At 49.7% G+C, this 21,511-nt stretch overlaps 1 protein-coding gene across 10 annotated transcripts in view; it reads right to left on the minus strand.

The window, feature by feature from the left end:
* PHACTR1 (phosphatase and actin regulator 1) overlaps positions 1-21,511 on the minus strand; it is a 594,117-nt gene that overhangs the window by 50,465 nt on the left and 522,141 nt on the right. For 8 of the 10 annotated variants that reach the window (XM_057554725.1, XM_028164473.2, XM_028164475.2 and 5 more), the window contains 5 exons: positions 16,478-16,533; positions 11,737-11,798; positions 6,965-7,105; positions 4,627-4,703; positions 2,493-3,779 (listed from right to left, as the gene is read on the minus strand). In XM_057554725.1, coding sequence (XP_057410708.1) covers positions 3,764-3,779; positions 4,627-4,703; positions 6,965-7,105; positions 11,737-11,798; positions 16,478-16,533 — 352 coding nt within the window. In that variant the 3' untranslated portion in view covers positions 2,493-3,763. Of the gene's footprint in view, positions 1-2,492; positions 3,780-4,626; positions 4,704-6,964; positions 7,106-11,736; positions 11,799-16,477; positions 16,534-21,511 lie in introns of those variants that run through there. The other 2 variants (XM_057554723.1, XM_057554724.1) reach the window with 2 other exon arrangements.

The raw sequence follows: 21,511 nt of genomic DNA on the forward strand, positions 1-21,511 counted from the left end.
TTTGTCCTATAAAGCAAATTCTCAGGTTGCTCAAGAAAGGGGGCAGATGTAAGTACTCAAAGAGCAAAGCTGCCGGGGGCTTTCCCTCGGGGCAGTAATTTATATTCATCATTCCCAGGTTTACTAAAGGACAGAAAGTTGGTAAATACATTTAGATATGCTTTAAAAGATGTTTGGCAGAAAAAAACTTTTGTACGCTAGGACTCATCTAGAAAGTTACTCGTGTCCAACAGTCCTTCCTTCCCCGATAATACCAGATAACGTGAGCTAGTTCTGTGTCTTCATAACTCTTGCTATTTTGCCAATGCGCTGACCTCTACCCCTTCCCCCGACCCCTTCCCCCGACCCCAGCCAAACCAAGAATTCTCAGTGGTTCCTGCTGGTGGTCGATAAAACAACACAGGAGTCAAGGAAATGATTTGTTTTTAAGACTTTTTTTTTTTTTTGGTTTGTTTTTAAAGAAACTGCATACATCATTAGAGACAAACAATAATTTAAATACCATGCAGTTTCTGTATGTACAAAACCTAGGCCATAGAGATCCAGTTTAATTTGTGTTCTGTTCACACTGTCTTCCTCATACAGCCGCTGGCTGTTAAAGCAGAACACAGGAGAGTGCTCTGGTACAAGGACAAACTATGTACAGACACCCGGGAAGCAACTGGAAGAAAGCAACCGGTTTGGGGATCAACAGACAAATGGGAAGAAAAAGTTGTTTAAGGTGACCTTCGCCCACTGGCTGTGCACAGGGAGAGCCTGAAATTCCATTCACCGAAGCACACACCACGATTTTCATTCGGCAAATATAAATACACGTTCGTAAGCAGGAGAAAAATAAGCTCGGAGGTTTTCATCACATCAACCGTCACATCGTTTGGTTTCTCTAATCTGACATAAAGGCTAAAGTTTTACAGAGCTTTGAGGGCCTTTGGGGAGGAATATATCAGCAATTTCGAAACAGTAAGTAGGCTGATGGCAGTCTCTTCTGTCGTGGATGGGGTGGGGACTTCGGGGCGATATTTGATTTCGAGAGGGAAACATTTTGAGAAATCTCACGTTTCTCTTCTGATGCTAATGCAAGTGAAAAAAGGCTCAAACTGCAGCTTTTTCAGAAAAGGGATGCATTGTAAGCCAGCCAGCCCATCTTTTTTTTCCCCCTTAATATGGAATCGTCATCTTGGAAAGAAACGCATTTTTCAATTGTCATAACAATGTGGCAAAAAGGAAATTTGGATAGATTTCTATAAAGACCTCAAGATTTCAAGGAAGGAAAGACAGCAGAGGGCTCATCCTCTGACCTACGGAAGTTGCTGGGCTGCTTACAGCGGGCTTGGAAGAGCCCAGCTCGCGGGTGGTGACACGAGAGGGGCACCCTTCCACTTGCAGGGAGTTACTTCCGGAAAAGGCTGCCCTGCAGGAGGAGAAGTTTCTTCCACGCACAAAGTGGCTGCAACAATAGGGCACTTCGGGCGGGAAGCCGGGACCGCTGGCGAGCTGCGGGGAACCCGATTTAGGCATCACGTTCCCGGGGAATCTGAAAGGCCCGGAACCAAGGCCAGCAGAGAAGCCAGTGGCCTCTGCGAGGCGTCCAGGCAGCGGAGTGAGGTCCCTTAGGATTCGCTCCTGGGCCAGGGGAAGGCTGACTGTCGCCCCAGGCCACCGCGAGCCACAGGGAGCCCAGACTCAGATCCTGGCCGGGCGGGCACCTCTGCCCGGAAGACGCGCCGCCGCGGAAGAGTTACACGGAAGAGCCCCACGTCCCTCGGCATGCCATCTGCACATTCAAAGGTCAGTAAGCCTTTCGGGAAGACGCTGTTTACAGCCTCGCTGCAGCCCTGGCCCCATCTTCCCTGAATCAGTCACCCCACCCACGGCGGTAACTACGCGGATTCAACATTCAGAGAAAAAAGGATGGGGTGACATGTCCTCCTGGGGCTGGGCGCCAGGCGATGCGAGGAAAGCGTGCGCCAGCAGGCGGGCACTGCCTGGGCACTGCCTCGAACGCTGCCCCGAGCTCCCTGCCAAGTGCACGGTGACGCCGGCCACGGGGGCCGTGGGGGCCGTGAGCACCAGCGGAAAAGGAACTGGCCTCACCCATGGCTGTGGAGCCCAAGAGTAAATTGATCCCACGCGTTTTGGGGTGGGGACCAGTTAACTCTTTCTTTTGGAAGCCCAAGCTTGGCATCTTTCTGAAGCCTGGGCCTGTGAGGCGGGGAGCATAGCCCTCACTGGGAGAGCTGGCGGGAACTACAGGATCACGGCAGGACGCCAGGCAGAGCTGCACGGCTGAGGGCCCTACAGGCTCCCTCAGGAAGGAAACCGGAAGCAGCTCAAGCGGCCTCCTCCAGGGAGCAGTCAGGGTTTGGAGAGGCCCCTCCTCCACTGCCCGTCCTACCCTCACCTACCCTGTCACCGCTGCTTTCCTGCAGTCCCGAGTGAGGAGGATGGTCAGAGATACATCTCCAGCCACCCTCACCAGCATCGGGAGGGAGAGGCAGGATACCCCTGGAGGGGCAGGCGTGGAAGGTACAGCACAGCCGGGGTGGCTGGCGTCTGCCCCACGCCGGGGCTTCTGCACAGGCTCTTCAGTGCAGAGCAAGCCTGGCAGGCCCTCCGGTGGTTCTGGAGGACCAGTCCACCAGCGGCTGGAAATGCAGCCTTTCAGGAACGGTTTCTGGCCTGCATGCATCGGTCCTCGACTCAAAGGCCATTAACTGCCAAGCCCCCCGGCCACCAGCCCTGGGGCACGCAGAGCAAAGGAAGAGCATCGGCCAAGCCGTGTGTCACGCCAGCCTTTATGCCCTCAGAAGGGTTCTTACGCTCGCACGCATGATACCACCACGCCGCCAATGGCTGCTGGTATGCGTTAAGATCACCCGTGACGCTGGGCTTTGCTAATGACGGCTTTCCCCCTTCTAAACCAGAGCTTCCTGGAAGGCAGCCCGGCTCAGCCTGAGGGCACAGGAGCTCGTGCCAGCCTTCCAGGCCTGGAGCACACCCTGTCGACCACAGGCTCCCCCAGAAAAGGGCTCTCCCTTTAGTTCACGGCAGGGGTGATAGCTGAAGGGAGAGGAGGACAGTGGTCCCTCTCAGCAGCCTCCTCCGCAGGGGCCCCCAAACCAGCTGGCACACCTGGAGCCAGTGTACTTGGCCAAGTCTAGAAGGCCAGCCGGCTCGCCCGCTTTGCACAGTCAGTCATCCCAGGCCAGATCCACCGCCTCGGCTTGCTTTCTTGGGACTCTGCCTCCAAAGTGTCTGTCGCCTGAGGCTCGCCGGAGCCTGAACAAATGTGGTACCTGCCAGCCTGGCCGGAGAGGCCCGGCGCTCCTCCTAGTGCTGGAAAGTCTCCGGTGCCCTGGGCCCCGCCCGGGACAGGGCCCAGTCCCTCAGCAGCGGCGGCGCCAGCACCTCTGACCACGGAGCCGTAGCCATCGCGATCCTGATTGTGTCTCCTCTGCCTTTTCTTCTTCTTCTTTTCAAAAAAGGTGGTAGTTCTGACCACGGAGCCGTAGCCATCGCGATCCTGATTGTGTCTCCTCTGCCTTTTCTTCTTCTTCTTTTCAAAAAAGGTGGTAGTTCTGACCACGGAGCCGTAGCCATCGCGATCCTGATTGTGTCTCCTCTGCCTTTTCTTCTTCTTCTTTTCAAAAAAGGTGGTTCAGAAGATTTACATCGTAATGGGGAAGTGAATAAATACCAGCACTTATGGTTCTTATAAACTTACGTTTTGAAGACAGCATAGCACTCAAGAGGAATTCGACTGTTAAGGTCGGTGAAACCTAGGAAAACAAATAATTCAGTCAAGACCCAGGGGCTGCGAAAGGTGTCGGATTTGACAATCCAAGATCTCCATCCTCAAATTCCTCGTTTCTGACAGCCACAGGGAGGCTAAAATCTCCAACCAAAGGCAAATAAATCTCCACAGAACCCCCTCAAGAACTTTAGGCCCACCGAGTTCACCTTTGGTTTTGGAGAAGTTTAGTCTGGAGCTCCCAGGGGCCCTCAGCCCATGCAAGGACTCAGCAGCAAGGTAGGGACCCCAGCCTTGTGTCTCCGAGTCAGGCACTGTTTCTCCAGATGTTCACCAGAGGAGAGGGTCAGAAGAACTGAGTCAGCGGCTCTGTTGCTGACTGGCCCTGTGACCTTGTATAAGCCCCTCCCATCTCTGTGCCTCAGTTTCCCCACATAGCATCACACGACTGTCTGGGAGAATGACATGGAATCATGGGCGTGATCCCGCTTCCGAAGTCCCACGTGGATTCGGCACTTTATCCTAGTTTGGTCTCGGCTGACTGGCTGTAAATTGGCAATTGATCTTTTCTCCTCAGCTTATGTTCTCATAAATACCCACCATGTTGGTGGTCTGGCATTCAGCAGATCTTCAGTTTGAATGAGTTAAAAGCTAGGCTTTGAGAAGGTTGTGTTCAGCCAGGGCCTTTCATGCTCCTTCCCTTACTTTCAGAAACCACAGTGGAACCTGTGGATCCCCACGTGGATCTTTCTTTTATCTTCTCCCCTCACTGCACCCACCACACCACTTGTCCTCCAGAAGCAGCTAGGAGAGTTCAGCTTGGGGGTAAATGTTATAATTTGAGGGGGGAAAAAAAAAACCCACTTGATACTAACCTTGTTAAATGTCTACTCAACTCGTGAACTTCCATTTCAGTGCTTTTAAATTCATTGAGCTCCTTCCGAATGGCAGCCTGCAAGGAAGAAAGAAGCCCATGAGAGTGCAGAGGATGGAAAGCAGCTCACCTTCTCTTTTATTCCTATGTTTCCTTTCTTCGACAGAGCCATACACGTGCATAAAACGGATTCTTCCACTGGGAGAGACGAAATCACCTGAGATATCCTTTAGAGCCTACGAAGAGTCCCGTCCCCCTAAATCTAAGTTGCGAGCAATCCAATTTGGGATCCTGCCCAGAGCTGTTCCACCGGGGCAGCGAGAGGGCCCTTCCACCTGGCCCACACTCCTGGGTCCTGAGTGCACATTACAAGGCCAGCCTCTCAGCTTTCTTTGGTGAATGTAAGCTCCTCAGAGGCAGAGCGATGCCTCAGAATGGATACTTCTAGAGGAGGTATGTGAAACTCCCCAGCCAAATTAAGGGGTGACGGCCAGCTGCCCCCTTTCCCTTTGACTCATGAAGCCTTGGCTCCTTTACAAGTCTGTTGACTCCGAGGTGATATATTTCACCATGGAGGGTATGGAATGTGTTTTGAATAACCTCAAACATGCATGAGATGAACCTGAATGACCTCATCCTTACAGTAACAGATGTGGCCACCGAGAAGGGGGAAGGAGGACTGTAGCAAAAGAACGTCTGGGGTTGGAGAAAACCTCACTTCTTCCTCGGGGGCTGAAAATTTAAACGTGGGCCCTTTCCCATAGCTCTTTTAAGGTTGATACGTGCTTTGATGGGAAGATATCAGGGCAAGGCGAGTCTGAGGATGGATCAGGGCAAGGAGAGTCTGAGGATGGAAAAGTCTTTTTCTGTTCATCCAAAAAACTTTTATTGTGTGCAGTTGTACTGTGCTAGGTGTATTATGCAAAGAGGAATCAGAAAAGTTGCCACTGTTTGAGAGTTAACAGTCTAACAGAAGACATAAGTGCATAAATAATAACAATTTATAAAATGATAGGCATCTCTAGAAAGGAACAGATAAAACAATTTCTACTTCAAGTTGGTCGTCCAGTTTTGGAGAGCCAGTTGAGAAGCTACCCCTCAGTCAGACTGCTTGTATAAGTAAGATTAAGGGCAAGGCAGAAAGCAATTTAATACTTTTTGTTTTTGTGTATGTCAGAATTTTTATGATTATAAAAGTAATGCATGAGAAAATGGGCAAGGGACTTGAACAGACATTCACAAAAGGCCAGTCAACATGTGCGAAGGGGCTTGAGCTCATTAGAAAACAGGGAAATGCAAGTAACCATCCTGAGAAACCGCTACACACCCACCCAGAAGGGCTAAGATGATACCACGTGTTCACCGAAATGGGCAGCAATGAGAACTCTCGTAAGCTGCCGGTGAGTGTGTAAATTCATACAATCACTTTGGGACACTCTTTGGCATTACTACTAAAGCAGCTAACCCTCTCCACACTGCAGGACACAGGTATTCTACTTCCAGGTTCAACCCCCGCAGAAACGTGTGCACTCGTGAATGAAAAGACATGGAAGAAGAATGTTCACAGCATTATTCATCACAGCAGCACTATCCATCAACAGTAAAGCAGGTAGATACAGTGTGGAAGATTCATAACTGTAAATACTATGGTATCTCTCTTTACAGTCCTTTGTGCATATGTAATATTAAAGGTACACACTCTTGTGCCTTCCATTAAAAATGTAATAACACAAGCGTTTCTTCCTAAGATAAAAAGTTATTTGTAAACGTTTTAATGGTCACATGACAGTTGACCGTATTCTTGTTACTATGATCATTAACATGCACTGTGTTCAGTACTTTGCATTCTCTATCCAGCCTGATCCCAGGGCGCTGTGCTCCAGCACAATCATTGTTTCATGTCATCACCTGCAGCCCAAGTCCAGGCAATCTGCTTCTGCCCAAAGCCCCCGCCTCTGAGGCTGCTGGTCCTCAAAGCGTTCTTTTATCGCCTTAGCAAACCATCAGCAACGAGGGCCACCACCTCAGGCCCGCTGGCCTAGCCAGTTCCATCTACCAGAGCAATGCTCATACTTGGGACCAAGTGGACGTGGTACCACACTTGCTGCTGGTATGGCTGTCCCCCAGTTTATCTGTTCCTTTCTGGAAATTTCAACCTTATCTTCTCACTCTTACTCTCACAATTCTGCCTCAAAAATGTGACTGAAGACAGGAGATTAAGAACCCTGACAATGTACTTCCATAATCTTCCTATACTCCGCGCAGTCTCCTGGCAGCAAGCTGGAGACCCAACACCCGGCTGGCCGTGAGGCCCCGGCCCCCCTCCCCGTCCCTCTTACTTTGTCGGCAGCGGTGAGGCGGGTCCAGGGCTTGTCGGCCCTGCGGTCATAGTCCTGAGCGTCGGCCACCTCCACGTAATCGCTGAAGCGGATGAGGATCTTCCGTTCCCTAAGCTCCTCCACTGTGGGCCTCTGGCTGAGCTGTGGGAGGAGGGAGAGAGGGAGGCAGTCAGCCTGTGACGTTCAGATCGCTTGGTCCATCCGTGAATTTACAGGTGGGAAGACGAGGTCCAGAGAGGCAGCTGATGCTTCACACACATGTGAGGGGCAGGGGGACACAGGGCTCCTGATGCCTGAACTTCTCCAGGCCTCTGTGAAGGAGTTTACTAACTCGTGAGCTGCCTCCAGGCCTATTCAGACAGCCAGCCAGGCTGTCTCTCACTAACGCTGCAGTGTCTCGGTCTGTACATGCGGTGTGTCTTTGTGCATGGGTGTGGATCTTCCCATGTCTGTCCTACCTTTCCCCTCAGGTGACAGAAACCTTACACAACAGTTTTATATTATTCTCGATTTGTGAATCCACATCTGTGTGTCAAATTTAGTGCTCTCTGCAAGATGGGTTTGTAATACTTTCTGTGTGTGTGTCTTAGACACAAAGTGTATGTGCAAACGGTATGCAAACTCCAGGGTGTGCAGGAAGGAGAATATGTTGATTTATGAGGCCATGGAGACCGTACCCCTCAATAGCTCAAATGAAAGGCGAGTCCACAAAGGCAGAGCTAGCCCGTGTTGATGCCAAAGAAGGCTCAGACGGGCCCTTTGGATAGGTCTGTGGTGAAGGAATGAAACAAGTGAATTGTTCAACCATCTCCCAGTGTTACCCGCTAGCATCCTTCCTTTGTACTTTAACAACATAAGGCTGACATTTCTATTATCTTTTCCTGTCACCGGGTTTATTTCTTCTGGAGCAACACAGTTGCTCTCTCTTTAGGATGCTGTCAATTCCTGTTCAACCGATGTTAGTTAAAAGCAATTTTTCTCTAAGCCCTAGACTGTATTTAATTCTATTAATAGAAGATGCAGTCAAATAGAATCTTACCACAAAGGCCTATAAAACAAACACACGCGAGTGAATCCAAACCACTCCGGCTGTTCTGACTGTATATCATGCAGCTGCCATACACCTTTGGCTGATGCCAGAATGTCCCAGCTTGCTACCCACTGGCCTACAATGGAAGAGCATCGTTAGATGACTGCCTGGCTGGTCTGAGCAGAACGGTGACAGCTGCTGCGAGGCTCCCGACAGGACCAAAGCAGCCTGCTGGCCCCCCTTGGGCAAGGGAGGAGAAACGAGGGGCTCAGAGGCCTACTGGGCTGTGGCTCTGGTCACCTGTCTAGACGCTGTGTAGCTCCCCCCCCCTCAGACTGGCTGCAGTCTGTCCCGAGGTGGCCCTGGTATTCCCAGGAGAGGGCATTTTGGCATCAGCTGTAGCCTGTCCCAGGAAACCAGAGGTTTCCCACGCTCTATGGTTAGGGGTGCTGTAAACAGAACTGGTGGCCTATCCTGACTCCGAGATGTGAGTGCAGGGCGCTCTGTACTGTCAGTCATTAGAGTACACAGGCCTTTACTGTAATACCACAGGGCATGAAGACTTCTACTGCAAGCCCCAGTTTGTGTTTCTAAGGACTTACTAGCTCGCCCTGGGGTGTCAGACAAACCGTACTATTTTCTAAGTGTACCATGACAGGAGAAAGGCTGTTAAAATCGGAATTTCTAATTTAAGTTTCTCACAGTCATGATCTAGACTTTATTAATAGCCTGTCTATGGTAGAGTCTGGAGTGAACAGAAACCTAGAGGTTGGCTCTGAAGGTGAGGGACTACTTTTCATGCCTGAATCCGGTGGGGATTAGACACGACCTGTCCAGATCAATAAGAGACCGGGCCCAGGTGCCGCCAGGGAGTGAGTGAGGAGCACACCGAGTTGTCCCGCTGGGAGAGTCTCTAACAACTTCCCGGACTCTGCCGTGAGCCCGGCCTCACGCCCCTGGCCACACGGGGCTCAGGAGAGGTGCCTTTGGCTCATGGAGGGCTCTAGCCCTTGGGGTGCGTGGACCCAACTTAACTTGCCTGGACACTAAGGAAATAATCTTTGCAGCCAAAGTTGGTTTTCTGGGGATGATGGGCTGGAAGAAGGGGTGGGGTGCAGAGGTTGGTAGCGTTATGTTTCCATCTATGGCAGCAATAATATCGTTCGCAACCAATTGCTCAACAAAAGGGTACGTTGAGACCCAAATTCCACTATTAATACAACCTGACCCAGGTACATTTCTTCCCTTCCTTCCCTCCTTTCCTTCCTCCCTTCCAGCTAGCTACTTCTTCCCATTTATCCGTCCATCCAGCTAGCTAGCGAGTTTTTGGAAGTGGGAAGCAGGCATTTATTCCAAGATAAAGCATGTAAATTTTAGGTTAGTCTCAATTTGGCTGAAGAAAATGCCTGGTCTGTGGCTATCAGCATCTGCTACTGTGTTTTATTTTTCTCAGTGTCTTAAAATTAAATAGAATGATATTGAGGAAATCCTCGGGCTGAGGGTAAGTAAGTGAAAAGCATCCACCACCACTGGCTTCTGGTCTTGGTGTGATAAAGGCTCCCGAGGAACAGAACGTGCCCAGAACCAGGAGGTGGTACGGATTCCCTACCTGCTGGCACGCTCCACATCTCTGTTCACAAAACCAGATGTGAACGCTGTTTCTGGTCTCTCCCTTATAAACAGTTTATCCCTTCACTCAGGCTCATTATTTCTAATTCCCCAAGCCAGTCCCAGGGCAGGCAAATGCTGAAATTACAAGGCAGTTTTCCTGGGAGAAGGAAAGAGAGGTAACCAGGAGGAGGAAGAGGCATTTATCTTGACTTGAGGGCCTGCAAAAACCCCACCCCTAGCATTACCCCTCCTAGGGGAGACGGGTGTGGGAGGAGACCCTCTTCTCTCACCCCGTCCTGCCAAACTATGCAATTAGGCAAGCTTTCCCCTGCAAAATCGTATGCTCTTTTTAAAGAGATGAGAATTAGGTGCGTGTCCAAATCTTTCCCTATTACTAGTTTTTAGCAAGAAACCCTAAAGTTTAGGAGAATTTTGGGGTCCCAGCAATCAAGTCCAATGAACTTTATGAAAATCTGGTTAAACATTTTTTCTGAATGTCTAGACCTTTCTGTTTCAGAAACGAGGGGTCATCACCAGTCTCCTTTTGGTACCCTCATCATTTCAGAGACACACTTAGAATAATCTAATGCATCTCCCCCGGTCCCCCTCACTACTCAGTCTCAGGAAAAGGGATGCCCTGCGTCCAAAGGCTGGGTGGTCTTAAGGATGTAAGAGTCAGACCTTGACTGGAGTGAGGGCAGCTGGATGAAGTGAGGGCCCTTAGCTCTTGTTCTGGTTTCCCACCAGGGGACACCAGCCCGTCACTGGCTTGTCAGGCCCTTGCTTATCCTACTCCTTTTAATTGGGATGGCGTTTGGCTTGTCACCAGATGTTTGGGATGCTCTAAGGGCAAGAAAGTGTTGAGAAACACAAATCATCACCTTAATAATTGGTACGATATTCTAGGATCTCTGAATTTCTTCCTTTGCATAATATTTCTAGGGAGAAAAATCCATTAATAAACCTTTAAAAAATTAATTTTAATGGGTCTCTTAACTGTCTCTAAGCTTTGAGTATCTTTCTCTCAAGATGGTCACTGTAGGAGGCTGATGAAAAACACTCTAGGGCTCCCCTGGTGGCGCAGTGGTTGAGAGTCTGCCTGCCAATGCAGGGGACACGGGTTCGAGCCCTGGTCTGGGAAGATCCCACATGCCGCAGAGCAAACTGGGCCCGTGAGCCACAATTACTGAGCCTGCGCGTCTGGAGCCTGTGCTCCGCAACAAGAGAGCCCGTGATAGTGAGAGGCCCGTGCACCGCGATGAAGAGTGGCCCCCGCCTGCCGCAGCTAGAGAGAGCCCTCGCGCAGAAACGAAGACCCAACACAGCCATAAGTAAATAAATAAATAAATAAATTTAAAAGAGAAACCTTTCAAAAAAAAAAAAAAAAAAGAAAAACACTCTAGTCAGACAGAATATAGTAGTATATCTTCTGTGTCATTAATTAAACTTGTCAACATCCTCCAAGAACAGCCTCAAATAAGAGTCTATTATCAAAGAGGCCACTCATAGAATTAGATCCACTTGGGTCTACATTACATTGCCAAGCCATCTATTTTGGGGGTTAAAAACATAAAAATTCTAGTTTTCTGACTTTTTTATCTAAGTGCTTTTCAAACATCTTCATTAGATTTATCAATACTTTTGGCATTTTCCTAATTCAGTAATTCAAATTGGATTTAGCGTAATAGACTCAAATAGTTCTTAGGTAACAGGTCAGGAATAGTATCAGCGGAGACAAGGAAAACTCGCACTTTCCCAGGGTCATAGCAAATAACTGATATATTTGAACTTCTGATTTTGATAATGAATTTCCAATTGCCTAATGGGGTTACAGTGAATTTTTAAAAACAAAATATTCACTGTAACTGCAAATATAATGCACCTGACATCAAGTTGCTTGGGGGGTAGGCCAGTGTCACCAGCCAAAAGGACTGAGGGTCATGAAGCTGAGTGGACCGCTGGCCCCTGGAGAGGTCCTGGAGAGTCCAGAGAGCCGCATGCCCTGACACCCGAGGAATGGAACCATTCATGTCACTTCCAATGGGCCAGGCGGCTGCAAGGCCAACACAGGGCACAGCAGGGGAGGGTGGCCCCCTGTCCCGCCCCAGCTCAGCACGGAGAACCGTCTCACCTTTCGAGTTAATCTCCTCTTGATCTCTCGTTTCTCCTCTTGTTCCTCTTGTTCATTCCGAGCTGAAAGAAACATTTAAGACGCTTTAGATTTTGGTGGCAGGGTCGCACAAAGGTGCACCTCTGCAGGTTCTAGGCCAAGCAGCTCAGTTTGAAAAGGAGAGAGTTCCCGTCCTCTACCCTGCCCACCCTTTCTGCTTGTGGGGACACTTTCCAAACTGCCTGTACTGTTTCAGATGGGTGGTGAGTGGGTTCACCTTATTTTGTTTTACGTCACACGGGGTTTCAAGTCTGCAGGCCGAAATGCTGGGCCAAGAGGAGGGGCTACGAGGCAAGGAGGTAGGTCCTGAAAGAGTGGGGTACTGTCTGCAGTGACACAGGCATCCGGGGAGAGGCGAGGCGAGGCTCCCTTCTTTGGACAAGACCTGGGCCTCACGCAGCTCTGCCTCAAGCCTCACAGCGACCGAAGGGGACTCACTGTGACGCGGCCCTGGTGCCCGGTGCCCCGTGTGGGTGGCACAGAAGCCAGGCCCCGCGGGGGCGCCTGCCGCCTGCCACAGGAACAAAACGAGGCACGGCTGATGCCAAACGCAAGGCTGGAATTCCAAAACGCTCACCCTTCACAAGCCCTGATTCCATCAGTTCTTTGAATCTTCCAAGAAGTCCACAGAGCCTGTGTGCGGCCACAGTGTGGGGTACAACTGCCTACATTTAGACTTCTAAGGAGCGTCTTAGGAGAGCAGGCCCCAGAGCTTCAACCCTCTCAGCTCAATATGTGGGGTGACTTAGCATCAGGTGTGTAAGGCGCCTAAGGGAGCCGAGATCCGGAGGACAGAGCACGCGGGAGTGTCTAAGTAACGCAGTGACCGTGGGCACCTCACTTTCCTCGCAGGCCTTGCGATGGAAGCACGGATCGCAGCATAATGCTGTCTAACTTGAAGAAAAATCACGAACCTCAGCCTGCCTCCCATGCCTCTGCCTCTCGTCTACTGAACTGAGGGCGGCATCAGAGAGAGACCACCACTGCCGCTTGATTTTGCACAGGCTGCATCAAAAGGGCCCTTGTTCCCTCATTTTGAAATCACCGTTGGAAATTATGGTTCCGTAACTCCATTAACTTACTGTGCAGTGTGCACTCACCCTTGAGTGGTCTCAGTATAGGACAGGTCTTTGAAACAGGGACCCCCCTTGTGCCTAGAAGTGGGGTCCCCTCGCCCCTCCTGCCAACCTGATGGCAGCAAGCACAGCCTCGGCCAACTCACACTGCAGGTGGCAGCACCTCCCGCCAGAAGGAACGGTGGTGGTTCAGAGCAGAACTCACGTCCTTGAGCAATACCCCCGGGGGCACGGTTTGGCCAGTGTGACTGCCCGTGGTGACCAGGATCTTGGACCGGGGCAGCTCCAGAAATGGCCACATCCTGCCGTGGGCCGAAGTCCCCAGGGGTCCCCGCTGCCCTAAACCCCACTCGAGAGCTCCTTCCTTTGAATTGAAAGGTCCTCCTTCCCCCACCCCAGGTTTCCTTTTAAAAATGAGAATTTCTCTTGGATAGAAACCTGTTCAACTAGTCAGCCATTACTATCTTAGTATGAACTAATGTATCAGAGAGAAACTGGGAGGCAGACTGCCAGCCCCAGAAGAAGGGAGGCCCCCGACAGCTGCATTTGCAGGTGGGAGGGAGGACGGAAGGAAAGGTCTAGAGTGGATGGTGAGCGCCTGGGGGGCAGCTTGAGGGCACTGGGTTGAAATGTACAGACTTATAGCATATTAGGGCCAGGAGGGGCCCATGAGACCACCTAGGCTACTGCTGGTGTTTTGGAAATGAGGATAGGAAGGTCCAGGGGAGTTGAGCGGCTGGCCACACACTCCATGGCTAACAGACAGTCAGATAAACAGTCCAGCTCCTTTTCTTGCTTGGCTACGCTGCCTCTCCCCCCATCACATTTTGCTCAGCGCCAGCCCTCCTCCTCCTCATCACTGGTTACTGGCCTCAGACTCCGCTCGGGGCCACCTCATCCTACAGGTCCCCTCCCGAGCCATGAAGGTCGGCATCCTGCCCAGAGCACAGAGCCCTCATCGCCTACAGGTGTTCCTGAGGTCCCTCTGAGGGGTAGGGGCCCCAAGCTACCACCTATGGAATCTATACCTTTAGTTCAAAGCCATTTACAAACCCAGGTTCATGAATTCTCAGGCAGTGGGGACCAAGACAACCCCACTGGGTAAGTGGGAAGGGAGACCAGGAAAAGCCCTCGAGGTCATGGCCTGCTGCCACCATCAGAGAGTGCATTGTGTGCTCAGTGGTGCCCAGGGTCTCACTGGCTGCCCAGTGGAGCCAGTACTGCCCACAGGGCCGGGCGGCCTGGGGTGGAAGTCAGACCCGGCTTGCAAAGCTCCACCGCCCAGCCAAGCCACCGCTCTGGGCCTCTCTCCTGCACACTTAGAGATGTGGTTCATCCCTTGACTTAAAGCCCAGAGGATAATTCTCAGAATACACTGTTTGAGGGTGTTTTCTGATACCACTAAACATTTCTTAACAATCACACAAGATTTAAAAAAGAGAAAGAAAAACCTATTTCGGAAAACAAAATTGCAGAACGCAGGGAGGAAAAAAAAAAATACCGACAGGAAAAATAAGCTCCTTTCCGAAAAGTTTTGGAACTGCGAAATGATGACCCTGCTTGAATTTGGTCAAGTGATCCTTCAACTTGCAGCTCCTCAAACAGGACAAAGATGCAAGAGGCAACAGAACGTGAGGGAGCTGTGGGCACAACTTGTAAGCCCTCAGCTCCCCTGAACCCCCCCAGGCTCACTAGACACAAGTCACTGTCTCTAAGACCCGAGTGTCTTTCTGGAGCGTGAGAAAAACCTAACTCGAGGGGCCTGCCCGTCGCCTCCCATGGATCTGGACAGACGAGGTGTGGGAGCTGGTGCCTTCGGGAAGCCAGGTGAGCTGGGGATTCTCTGCCTTCTCTTTCCAAAACCTGTGCCCTTGCCGAGAGAAGTGCTATCTTCTGAAACCTGAACAATTCCACAGACGTTTTTAGCCTCTTCTCATTTAAGAGTTAGGCTGGGGACCCCAGGTACCGTGCAGCCCCGTAAGAAAGTCGTAGAGAGATTCCTTCAGCAGACCACGGATCCGTGTGAGGCACGTCTGGGGGAGAAGTTTAAAAGGAGAAGAAGAAAGCCCGTTCACCAGATTTCTGGCTTTAGGAACAAGCGGACACCTTTTTATTTTTCTTTCTCTCTAACGTAGACAATTTGTAATGGATCAGCTATCAAGTTGGGGCAGAAAGGGAGACACGCCGGCCAAATGCTTCCCCAACCAGGAAAATCATCTGAAAGAATTCTAATTCTGTTTCACTGCAAAGCAAACTTAGAAACGTTTAAAGGCACCCGTCCGTTAGGAAGAACATAATCATATGCACAACTTCCTAGAGATCTGGGAAATGGGTGAGGTGCCCTCAGGACTGAGGAAGGTCAAGGCTGAAAGGAACAGCCACTGCGAGGCGAGGGCGTGGCCGAAACCCGGAGCAGGGCAGCAGGATGCTGGTGCACAGGGCACACAGGTGGGTGCCCTGGGGTACGGGTGCTGTGGGTCACGACACCGGCCCCCCCATCACAGCCCTTGCCGGTGACATTCAACAGCAAACCATTTGGCGCGGACCCAGTCACAAGGCCACAATGAGGAAGGAGAGAAAAGCAAAACCAAGAACACTTCTGTTTGCTCGAAGTGGAGATACCCAGCCACGCACACAGGGGCCTCACGCGACCGGGGCGTGGGTGTGTGCGCACGTGTGCGTGCGCGCACAGCACAGAAGTTCTGTACAGCTCTGCGTAGCATATATTTCTCTTTTCTGGAGCAAATCAGAAAGGGATAGACGTGTGGGGAGAAAGGGTCTGAATTAAACTAAAAACATCTGTTGACCGTCTAGAGGGCAGTGTCGGTGAGAGTGTAGCATGATGAATCTGAGAGGTTTTAGTTTTCAGTTGTTGAATATCTCCCCCTAAATTGAGGCATACTGGTTGGTGCCCATGAGATGCTTGATTTCTTTCAGCATTTTAAAAATAGGTATTTTAAGCACCACATGGACTTTCTGCACCTCGGCAAATATCTCTGTGTCCTGAACCAAACAAGAGGCTCGTTGACTTTTTCTGTCCACAGACACAGTGACAGCGAGTTTTCTTGAATGAGAGCCTGGGCAGCTACACCAGCGGCCAGTTGTAGGAGGCCTGAGAGGAGGCTGGGAAGGATTTCCCCTTGGAAATGCTGAGACTTTAGGTTTAATGCCCAGAGGGAGGGGGGATTTTCTCACCAGCAGCTGGCTGCAGTGGAAAGTCATGCTTTCTGGTTTTCGTTTTCAAACGGCTACTTGCCCTATTTTAGCCATCAATATCATATTTGCGGTTTTTCAGCCAATCTGGGTTTCAAGGTGACCCCAACTCTCACTTACGAGTAAGTTCTCTCCCTCAAACTTTTCAGCTTCTCTGACTTGGCAGCCCACTACAGGGCAGGTTCTTCTCGCAGACCCTGAGCTCCACACGAACCAAGTGGATTCCAATTTGCTTGCTCTGTGGGGATGCCCTCTCAGATGTTCCAACACACAAGGGCGAAGCCCCCACCACCAGGGAGGGTTTCGATCGTTTCCACACCAGCAGCGCACGGGAGAAACCCTGTGGCCTGCCATCAAACAATAACCAAAGCCACCACGAAGCAGCAGCGCTTGCCACGGGCTCTGTCACTTACGTTTCAAAATGTTCCTCTGCTCCAACTCCTCTGCAGTCGGCCTCTGGCTCAGTCGCCTGCGGAAAAAATCCAGGAAAAGTTTTTGGACCATATCATAGCCTCCTTGGGTCGTGAATCTCCCCGGCCGTCGCAGATACATGAGGCAGGGTCAGAGGCTGGAGTCCCTGTTCCATCCTGCGCTCTGAAGGACTGACGCTCACCACCAATGCCTCCCCAGTTCCTCATTTTCAACCCCAGGAAAGGCACCCGACGTGACGTCACGTGGAGCTGAACAACCTCCCTCCATCGGCCCCTCCCCAGCCCTGCTCCTCTGGGCCTCCAGGCGCGTGGACTCTTCTCACAGAAGTCCCTTTCTTTCGTGTGGCCTCCCAGCTTCGGGAGCATGGCCTCTGCTTTTCTCCCCCCGGCCCCGAGGCTAGAGCTTGCCTCTTGCCATGCTTGTGCAGACTCAGAACACAAAGAGGCTCACGGCCCCATGGAGACGGGAGAGGTCTGTCTGCAGAGAACAACAGCTGCTCTTCTGGTCCCCACCCATCGCCACCAGAGCCTTATTAGACACAAGATGGCAAATGAACAGGAACAGAAATGACACTTGGGGCCGGCACGTAATTTAGCCACAACAAGTGAAACACCATAGCCAGGATGTGAACTTGCTAGGATGCAACAGCAGGGGGCGCGGGCAGACAATGGGCGGGCACCATGGAGGGACAGAAGTTGCCGGAGAATGGGAAGGACACTGAAGAGGAGACTACATGTTCTTAGAGATGCTTTTATGGATCTGACTCCAAAGGCAAGGGAAACAAGAGCAAAAACAAGTGGGACTACATCATACTAAAAAGCTTCTGCACAGCCAAGGAAATTATCATCAAAACAAAAAGGCGACCTACAGAATGGGAGAGGATAATTGCAAACCATATATCTGATAAGGGGTTAAAATCCAAAGTATATAAAGTGCTAATACAACTCAACAATAACAAAAAGCAAACAACCCGATTAAGAAATGGGCAGAGGATCTAAGTGTCCATCGACAGATGAATGGATAAAGAAGATGTGGCACATATACACAATGGAATATTACTCGGCCATAAAAAGAAGCGAAATTGAGTTATTTGTAGTGAGGTGGATGGAGTTAGAGTCTGTCATACAGAGTGAAGTAAGTCAGAAAGAGAAAAACAAATAGCGTATGCTAACACATATATATGGAATCTAAGGGGAAAAAAAAAAAAGGTCATGAAGAACCTAGTGGTAAGACGGGAATAAAGACACAGACCTACTAGAGAATGGACTTGAGGATATAGGGAGGGGGAAAGGTAAGCTGGGACGAAGTGAGAGAGTGGCATGGACATATATACACTACCAAATGTAAAATAGATAGCTAGTGGGAAGCAGCCACATAGCACAGGGAGATCAGCTCGGTGCTTTGTGACCACCTAGAGGGGTGGGATAGGGAGAGTGGGAGGGAGGGAGATGCAAGAGGGAAGAGATATGGGAACATATGTATATGTATAACTGATTTACTTTGTTATAAAGCAGAAACTAACACACCATTGTAAAGCAATTATACTCCAATAAAGATGTTAAAAAAAAAAAAAAAGAAGATGTGGTACATACACACAATGGACTATTACTCAGCCATGAAAAAGAATGAGATCTCGCCATTTGCAACAACATGGATGGACCTTGAAGGTATTATTCTAAGTGAAATAAGTCACACATAGAAAGACAAATCCCATATGATTTCACTCTTATTAGAATCTAAAAAACCCCCAAAGAAACGAACAAACACAATAAAACAGAAACAAACTCACAGAGATCAGATCAGTGGTTATCAGAGGGGAAGGGGACTTGGGGGGGGGCTGAAATGGGTGAAGGGGGTCACTGTATGGTGACGGATGGTATCTAGACTTGTGGTGGTGATCACATTGCAGTGTATACAGCTGTTGAATGATAATGCTGTAGACCTGAAACTTACATTAAAAAAAAGAAAAAGAGAACCACATGCCCGGATAAAGTTCCAGGAATGATCACACAACGGGCCTCAGCATCACAGAGATGTTTGTATTTCTGAGGCTCTTGAAAATTATTTAACAACCCTGCAGTTAATTATTCAGCATTCTGCTTCCCCCATTGGGGATGAAGTGTATGTGAGATGAGAAAACTGTGGAAGGAGTTTGAGGCTCCTCTGAGTCCTCCAATGGGACTAAGGGGTAAAAAAGGGTGCTGTCCTGGCAGCAGCGGCTATAGTCCCTCCCCAAACAGTGGCAACTAGCGTGCGTTGTTGGCAAGCTGTTTACACCATGGACTCTGGAGACCCAGAGTGAAGATAAGAAGTCCACGGAGTGGCCAAGTGTAACTATCTTAAATCCAGTGCTCACTGACGTTGATTCTGTGATTCCCCAATACCATCACCACTTAGGCTGTAGATAGGGAATGGGCCTCAATGCCAGAGAAAGCATTTTTGATCAGATACCTGTCTGCAAACCCCACAGCACCCTGGAAACTGCTGGAAATGGTATTCCAAAGTGTTTTTAAGTTTATAAGAACATTTTCACGTCTATTCATTTTCTTCTCAAAACATCCCATGAAGGCATTAGTTATCCACACTGATAAGGGTCCGCTGGTTATTTGGAAATTCACAATGCTGGAGGTTCCAAATTTGGACTCAGCAGTCTTCCCGTCCTTTCTAAAACAGCATTCTCAGACTGTAGGAAGAAACTTGAGATTACACAACTGGGCAAGCTGGTGTCATAGGTCTGGAATGCAACTCCTGACTCCACTTAGAATGAGCTTCTTAGAGGCTCTGCCTCACCTTCCAATTTCTTTTCCCTGAGAAAACTGGTTTCTTTTATGGGGATGCACAGCCACCTTTCTGGGACCATTTAGTAAAACCCAGGTTTTTACATGAAGCTTGGGTTTGGGGGCAGTGTGTTTTGAAGAAGCCCTCCAGATTCAAGGTGGAGTTTGCATCTCAGAAGCAGGGGGGCCAGTATTTTGGAATCTTATGCCCTGAAGTGTCTGCAGAAGGTTCCCTCACTGGCTTGTGCTAAGCAGCCCATGGATCCCGCGACCAGATGCGTTGCCTGGTTCTATTCTGGCCTTTCTGTTCTTCTTATGCGACATGTTCGAAGGGGACAAAACAATGAGTGACTGACCTCTAACCAGAGACAATTCTGCTATTAACTAGGCAGCCTTATCATTAAACACACATGGTTTCAAATGAGGCCCTCTATTTATGTGTCACTTCTCTTGAAAGGGTCCGAGACCATCCAGGCTAATCACAGATAGAAAATGTAGCTAAGCCCTCCCGAAGGGCATGTATTATAACTAGTTGTTTTGACTTTGAAAATGAGATTCGGTAGGAAAATGATATTGTGGCTTAATGACAAAGTGCTAAACAGCTCAGGAGTTAGGGGACCTGGGTTCCACTCCTGGCTCTGCCCTGAACCCACCTGGACAAGGTATTGGACCCGCTCAGCCCTATGTTCTTTTCTCTGCAAATAATAGGAGTAATTGAAGAAGCTAATGCTGATTTAATGCCTAAGAAGTACAGGCATGGTTCTAAGAACCCCATGTATATTAATTCATTTAATCTTCAGGTCAGCCCCTTGAAGTAGTACTATCAGCATTTCCATTGTACAAAGGGGAAAAGTGAGGCACAGAAAGTTGCATACCTTGCCCCGGGTCACAGAACTAGCACAGGGCAGAGCCAAGACTTAAACCCAGGCACCCGGCCTCTATAGTCTGAACACTCTTAACCAGTGTATTAGTTTCCTATTGCTGCTGTAACAAAGTACCACAAATATAGTGATTTAAAACAACACAGGGCTTCCCTGGTGGTGCAGTGGTTGAGAATCTGCCTGCCAATGCAGGGGACACGGGTTCGAGCCCCGGTCTGGGAAGATCCCACATGCCGCGGAGCAACTAGGCCCGTGAGCCACAACTACTGAGCCTGCGCGTCTGGAGCCTGTGCTCCGCAACAAGAGAGGCCGCGATAGTGAGAGGCCCGCGCACCGCGATGAAGAGTGGCCCCCGCTTGCCGCAACTGGAGAAAGCCCTCGCACAGAAACGAAGACCCAACACAGCCAAAAATAAATAAATAAATAAAATTAAATTTAAAAAAACAAAAAAACAAAAAAAACCCCACAAATTTATTATGTTACAGTTCTGGAGGTCGGAAGATTGGAATGCGTGTCTGTGGGCTAAAATCAAGGGATCAACAGAGCTGCACCCCTTCTGGAGGAAGGGGAGAATCTGTTCCCTTGCCTTCTTCAGCTTCTAGAAGTGCCCTGCCTTCCCTGTGCCTCTTCCAAGCCTGCAGTGTCGTATTTTCCAATCTCAGACTGACTGAAAGGGTTCTTGTGATAACACTGGACCCACCCAGATAATCCAGGATAATCTGCTCAACTCAAGATTCTTAATCACAGCCTCAAAGTCCCTTTTGCTATGAAGGGTTATAGGTTCATAGGTTTGGGGATTAGGACATAGATGTCTTTGGGAGGGGGAGATATGCTGTTTACCACAACCATAATACCCTTCGAGTCAGAAATTGCAAACTGATGTCCGGTGGTTGTATTTGACCCTGCAAGTTCTTCTCCTTGCTCAGAGGTTACAGTTTTTTTCCACCTGGATGCCTTTAGAGAGGGTATGTTGGTTCTAGTTAGCCCGGTCCCCAACCCTCGCTCAGATAATACCTGTCCTGCTTTCTTCCTTTCCAATCATTCCTGGCCCTGAGTTTGAGACCCCTGGATAAGATCATCAAGTCAAAAGAATCCCGACTTTTGTTTTCCTTCTTTCATCACCAATCTACCCAACGCTGACTAAGAACCTCACTGAGGACAGAGCACTGATAGTTCTTACGGAGCTCAAAGCCTAGAGGTGCACGTTAGTGATGAAAATTCGGTTAACACTGGAGCCATACTTTTCAGGAGCTAGACTACAATAGAATACCCTCAAAACGGCCAGCAACTTGGACATGATTTAGACTCTCATGGCAGTTTAGAAGGTGCTACAGACTCTCTCAGTGTCTCAGCTTGG

The sequence above is a fragment of the Balaenoptera acutorostrata genome, chromosome 10 (genome assembly GCF_949987535.1).
Source record: "Balaenoptera acutorostrata chromosome 10, mBalAcu1.1, whole genome shotgun sequence".
NCBI classification, from domain to species: domain Eukaryota; kingdom Metazoa; phylum Chordata; class Mammalia; order Artiodactyla; family Balaenopteridae; genus Balaenoptera; species Balaenoptera acutorostrata.